This window comes from Zingiber officinale, chromosome 1B (genome assembly GCF_018446385.1).
Source record: "Zingiber officinale cultivar Zhangliang chromosome 1B, Zo_v1.1, whole genome shotgun sequence".
Classification (NCBI taxonomy): domain Eukaryota; kingdom Viridiplantae; phylum Streptophyta; class Magnoliopsida; order Zingiberales; family Zingiberaceae; genus Zingiber; species Zingiber officinale.
The window spans coordinates 152079656-152086644 of NC_055986.1; the positions used below are offsets into that span (position 1 = coordinate 152079656).

General features: G+C 40.0%; 1 protein-coding gene across 1 annotated transcript; it reads left to right on the forward strand.

Annotated features, from left to right (window-relative positions):
- The first annotated feature begins 4180 nt into the window (after window positions 1–4180).
- LOC122043449 (uncharacterized protein ycf23-like) lies at window positions 4181–5009 on the forward strand. Its single transcript, XM_042604056.1, has 5 exons — window positions 4181–4261; window positions 4341–4400; window positions 4492–4581; window positions 4659–4766; window positions 4842–5009. The coding sequence occupies exons 1-5, from the start codon at window positions 4181–4183 to the stop codon at window positions 5007–5009; spliced, it is 507 nt and encodes a 168-aa protein (XP_042459990.1).
- The last annotated feature ends 1980 nt before the right edge of the window (window positions 5010–6989 follow it).

Genomic DNA, 6989 nt, shown 5'->3' on the forward strand with positions numbered 1-6989 from the left:
TAGCAAGTCTTGAACCCTACGAGGCAAACATACTAGGCCCTTAGTCCTAGGGGCACTTAGGAGCTCATCCCTAACGAGGTCCTTAGTCCCCGGGGCGCTTATGGAGCCCACCCTTGGTACAAGCCTCTCACAAAGAAAGTAAAGTACATGTCATACATATCATGTATCATAAAAGCATGCATCACTTAGGCACACATCATATCATAAAATTATGCATCACTTAGGCATACATCATGTCATAAAAGTATGCATCACTTAGGCATACATCACTTCATAAAAGTATGCATCACTTAGGCATACATCACTTCATAAAAGTATGCATCACTTAGGCATACATTACAACATCAAATCATGCATTTTTAACCACATATCATAACATAAAGCATACATTCTTTTAAACACTTAGCATATCATCAAAGCATGCATATATTAACCACATATCACATTCTAAAGCATGCACATTTTTAAGCACTTAACATATCATCAAAACATGCATATATTAACCACATATCACATTTTAAAGCATGCACATTTTTAAGCACTTAACATATCATCAAAACATGCATATATTAACCACATATCACATTTTAAAGCATGCACATTTTTAAGCACTTAACATATCATCAAGGCATGCATATATTAACCACATATCACATTTTAAAGCATGCACATTTTTAAGCACTTAACATATCATCAAAGCATGCATATATTAACCACATATCACATTTTAAAGCATGCACATTTTTAAGCACTTAACATATCATCAAGGCATGCATTTTTAACCACATATCATATCATAAAACATGCATGTCTCTAAGCACGTATCATATCATAAAAGCATGCATATTTCTTAAGCACATATCATATCATGAAAGCATGCATATCTCATATCATAAGTCATAAATCACAAGCATACATATTAAGCATAAAGGTGTATCTTGTGAATATCCTATCATAGGAAACATGGTATCATATTTATCTTGGTTGTAAGCTTCCTAAACCCTTGTGGCCGAAACCCTTTAGAGCTCAATTTAGGTTAAACACAACATCCAAGCATGTGGCACCTAAATTATCATCATAACATTTTCATAGGAAGCATTATAACAATGATTAACTTAATTTCTAAGTTCCTCAAGTCCCTAATTTCATATGGCCGAAACCTTAAGGTGTGAAACAAGGTTCCATATGTCATAAAAGCATGGACAACTTTAAATCATATTTATAACATTTTTACCAAGGAACAAGGTAAACACATTTGACACATTTGAATTAGTTCCTAAGTTCTTTAAGCCCTTAACATATGTCATGGCCGAAATTTAACAAGTTCTCATTAGGGCTACAAACAAGCATACAAGCATGTGAACTTGGACTAACATTATGTATAAATTCATACAAGGCATCATACAATAGTTATGGCCGAAACATACCCTAGCATCATTTTAGGTCATAAAACAACCACTACAAGAATTTTTGCATTCAACAACACCCAATAGACAACGCTTTTTAATAAAAACGTTGTCGTTCTTTGTTTTACAACGCTTTTAGTGAAAAGCGTTGTCTATGGTATTTACTTTTTACTAAAGACAACGGTTTTTAATGAAGTGTTGTCTTTAGTGTTGTTGTTTATGGTCAAAGACAACATTTTTTTAAAAAACGTTTCTTAAAGTGTTGTGTATGTTTCCCCTAAACTCACTTAAAATAAATTCGCAGCCCTCGCTTTGCTAAACTCTAAACCCTCAACGCGCGCGCGCCTTCTCCTCACCACTCCTCTCCACGAGTTCTCCTCTCCACTCCTCTCCACGAGTGCCTTCTCCTCTCCTTCTCCTCTCCACGAGTGCCTTCTCCTCTCCACTCCTCTCCACGAGCGCCTTCTCCTCTCCACGAGTGCCTTCTCCTCTCCACTCCTCTCCACGAGAGCCTTCTCCTCTCCACGAGCGCCTTCTCCTCTCCTTGCCGCGTGATCTCCTCTGAACCCTAATCTCGACCCAAACTCCTCACGCAAAACTCCTCACGCCGGCCCAACTCCTCCAAGTCGACCCAAACCTCGCCTTCCCCTCTTTCTCCCTCTCCTCCGCCTCCCCCTTCTCCTTCGCTCCCACCGCCGCTGGCGCCGCCTCATCTTCCGCCACTGGTTTCTCCCTAGGCGCTTCTTCCTCCGCCGGTTCCTCCCCATCTCACTTCGGCCTCTCAACCTTTGGCTCCTCATCGGCCGCATCCTCAGCCTTTTCTACCTCCAGTCTTTTCTCGACGTCTGCTCCATCTTCCGCCGCTTCTACCTTCAGTCTTTTCCCGCCATCTGCTCCATCCTCCGCCTCTACTACCTCTAGTCTTTTCTCGCCATCTGCTCCATCCTCCGCCTCTACTACCCCCGGTCTCATTTCCTCACAGGCGGTCTCTTCTCCCAAACCCATCCCTTTTCCCTCAGCATCCGCCGCACCTACCGCTTCCTCAAGCCCTAATTTTGGTTTTGGATTGGGGGCTTCGACTCCCAACTTCGGCTTCGGTTCGTCTTCCACTGCTGCCTCTCCTTTGTTTGGTACTTCCGCTTCCCCTCCGGCGCCGGCCTTGTCCTCGGCTCAGACACTGTTTGCTTCGTCAGCTAGTGCCGCACCTTCGGTGCCTTCGTTTGCTACGTCCTCATCTCCCCCCGCCTTTTCTGTGCCGACGACGTCTGCTCCAGCTCCATCCTTCGTATCCCCGTTTCCTGCCTCCTCCTCTGCGTCCCCTCTATTCTCTTCTTCTGCTACCGCTACCTCCTCTCCTGCCATCACCAGCATTTCGACCTCTCCTTTCTCCTTTGGAAGTGGCAGTTCCTTTGCTCCGAGTTCGTTCGATGCCGTGTCGTCTGGTAGTACTACTTCTGTTTTGTGAATGATGATGTTTTAATTTGTGACAACCATCCATCTGGATTATTGGTGTTATCTGATCGTTAACTTGACGTCGCTCTCTGTGTTTAACCTTGTTGTAATTGATTTTTTGTTAGGATATGTCAGTGGTTGGTGTTCCAGACTGCTTGCTCGACTAAGGTTACTCGTCGCTTTGGAATTGCTATGGCCACTTGGGTAGAGAAGGTCGGGGCTCAAGGGGCCTCTGTTGTTGTGAAGGGTGTTTGCTACGACAATCCGATTGGGTTCACTCGGGCTGTAGGATTTCCAGGGTCTTATTTACACAGTTGCTAAGATCATGAATCGTTAGTGCGGCGGCTGGTTAATAATTTACTGGTTAACCAACTAAGCTCTGTATAAGATTTAACTATACCTGGGCTATTCAAATAAACTATCTCAATATCGACGAATATTAGCGTTAGAAGAAAGGAACAAAGCTTAAATGCTGTTTAGCAGCAGTTTAGTAATTTAGAGATTGATCATATGGAAACTAATCCAATTCAGAAATGTTCATATATACAAAAAAAGAGTAAAGTAATTAAGCAGTCGCCGGAACTTTCTTGGGCCACAGCGAACGATATCAAAGAAAAGGCTGGAGGTTAAATATATTTGCATTAACAAAAAAAAACACTTTTCTTTGTCAATTTGTGTTGAATTTAGGCCATTAAACGAAAGTATTTTCTTCAACTATATATGATATACAAATTAAAAGTTGATATTACTTATTCCAAACAGTCTGGTAGTATGGTTTCATGGTAAATTACTTCTCCTTTGAAAGTATGATGATGTTTTGTGAATGATGATGTTTTGGAAAAATTGTCACTTAGGTGAAAGGATGTTTTCTGGATTAATATGCAAGTACAAAGCACTGTATTATATGTTATTCTGTAAAGTTCTGTCAGTGTAAATTATCTAGTTTCTTTATCTAGCTTTTGTTCCACTATTGGGTTTGTTTTTCTAATAATTACTCGTGCAGCAAAATACTGAGCAAGAAGCTGTAGATCTTATAATCAGGTAAAGTAGAAAAAGTTAACTACTTCATTATGCTTTCATCTTAGTATTTGTATATTTGATTTGTCTTCTTTGAACCAGCTTCAAGTCAAAAAGCCAGATCCTCTAGATAGCTGTTAAAAATAAGGTATTATTTGGTTTGTCAGTGATCTTAATATTTGGTAATATTTGGTCTTTGATGCTCACGACAGAGTTCCAACGCTGCATGATTACCTTGTTCAAGCAGATTGCTCGCTGCCTCAGTAGCTCGCATTTTCAGAGTTCCACAGCTCTTCTTTCTTATGATGATCTTGTTCTTGCAGATTTGTGTTTCCTCTGTGGACCCTTTGGCATTTCCTTCTGCAGTGGAAGCAGGTGCCCAAATGGTTAGGATGCGATGAACTTGACTAGTTTCGATCGGATTGTCTGTCATACCAAACATTAAAATCCTTGTGCTAAATGCAGGTGGAAATTGGAAATTATGATTCTTTCTACGAGATGGGAATTCAGTTTTCCCCTGAACAGGTATATGAATCATGATCGTACTTTTCCTTGCAGTTCCTCGAGTATTTTCAGCTATTTCTATCTCGTCACTATTCTGTGGTGCCATTGTCAGATTCTAAAGCTCACTAGAGAAACTAGAAGGATTCTTCCATCCATTACACTGTCTGTAACCGTGCCACACATGCTTAGTCTCCCTGATCAGGTAGCTCATTTATTTCCTCGTAAACTGAGATTTGTCACTAACACAATCTCTCGTTGTTTTTTGTTCAATTTAAAAAGGTGAAGCTAGCAGAGTTGCTGGAACAGGAAGGTGCTGATATAATCCAAACTGAAGGAGGGAAATACTCAAGTCCATCAAAACCTGGTGTCCTTGGTTTGATCGAGAAGGTAACAACAGTACGAATAAGAAATCTTAGCACACTTGTGATGAAAAATGTGATATTTTTCCTCTTTAAAATGTAGGCCACACCAACGCTAGCAGCTGCATACTCCATTTCCCGAGCAGTTCAGATTCCAGTTATGTGCTCATCTGGATTAAGCGCTGTCACTGCACCTATGGCTTTAACAGCAGGAGCAGCTGGTGTGGTATGCGTTCTTTTGCTTTCTAATCTAATCATTATCTGCTACTAGTGAAAGAAATATAGACTCTTTCAGATTCTCTTGTGTTCTTGATTATCTGCTACTACTTCATTGTCAGAAGTAGTTGAACACTAACACTTGGACGCCAACATTTTTGAGTTGGCGCCTAGATTTGACCATCTAACAGACACGGCTAAAGGATCAACTTCTATGAACACCCTTAATAACTTATACAAATATTTGTGAACAATTAGGTTGGTGGCTATCATTTATCCTCCCTTTTTGTTGTTTTTTCCATGTACCCAATGCAGCTTTCATTTCAAAGGTTCCAAGCTGATGAACAAGGATGGGTGGACACAATCAAGTTAGTGCGATTTGGAGGAGCTGTCAGGATTAGTACCATGGATTGGCTTGGGCAATCTCAATATTTGCGTCAAACTGTCTTCTGGCCTTCCCTATCATCTGCAGTATCTGAGGTATACTATGCACATTTACCGTGAATTTTCCTTATTGAGCTTGGGCTAGTGACGGTTATGAATGTATTTTATTTCAAGAACCGTATAAGCAAGTGTTCGTGCATCTAGTTTTATAACAATGCACTTCGTATCTTTGATCTAAAAAGCTTCTGAAACAAGTCATCTTCTCCAAGCATGCCCTGGTCAACATGCTAGTCACCTACTGGAGTCATTTCCTCGATGGCACGGATGAATACCTGAAATCCATCCTCTACTCCACCATTCTTTGCCACTCCTCAAGCCGAAACAACTGCAAAGGTAGAGTCAACATCAAGTATTACATTGTGCCCGGCTACAAGAAGACCGGGGCCGCAAAATCCAATAAAGACAGGTCAAACATCAAGTAGCATTTTGTAACTTATTCCTCTTAGGTTATATGCTTGGTTAATATATATGCTTAGAACTTGTAAAGACAGGTCAAACATTAATATGCTTGGTTAATATATCCATCTACAGCACTCCTTTTCTACTCCCCTGCTTTGTTCCTTTCTGTTTGATCTTTTGTCTACTTCTCTAACCGGGCTTCTAGCTACCCCTTTTGTGTTTCTGGTTTCTCTCTTTTGAATCTTTATGGACAGATCGAGCAGAATATTCGTGCTTGGCAGTGTAGATCGAACTGCATATGCGAAAGGCATCAGAATCAAGGAAGGGAGCGGAGGGTTTCCCAAAGTTCCTTTGATTTCTCCAATTCTCCTCATGGCAGGTTTATCAATCTGCCCCTTTCTCTTCTACTTGTTCCGTAATTTCTGTGTAAAAGGTTTAATGAATTATTTCCGATTTTTTAAGATTTAAATTTTATGTTGTATATATATCACAATATCACACGAGGCTTAATGATCACAATTTTTTTTTTGAAAGCAACGGATAGGGAGATCCACCGGTAATATGTATCCTACTATATATCCAGTTATGAATTGATCATTGCTTTTGTAATGTGTTCCTCCTCAGTTTATTGAAAATTGAAATTGCCGTCTATGGGTGAATTATGTATGTCGACGAGCTTATATATCGCATGGTTATTGTGCAATGCCACAGAGATTTATCTCTTTGGAGCCTGCATCACTTCTTTGAAGCTTCTGAATGGTAAGGACCTGCTCTTTGTTCAATCTGATATGTTGTGTTTTTAATGGACATAAACAGATCAGGTTCTGATAGTTCTTGTTCATTGTTATCTCTTCACATCTTTTATAATTTCTTTCTGATGTAGCTCAGCATCTAAATTTCAGGGATTAGCACAGAACTAATGCCAATTTTTTTATTTTGATGCAGTGTTTAAAGAGCTTGAGTAGAAGTTGGCCCTAAAGAAAACTTGTCGATTACGATATAAACACACTTACGGTATGAATTACATGTATATATAACATTGACATATTATTTAGTACGAGATTTACATGTATGAAAGTTTTCATACAAAATTTCTTGATTGCCTACAACCCCAGGTGTGCTGATGACAAGTTGAAGAAGATGGCTCTAAGAGTGATAGCTGAAAGCCTTTCAGAAGAAGAGATTGCTGGAC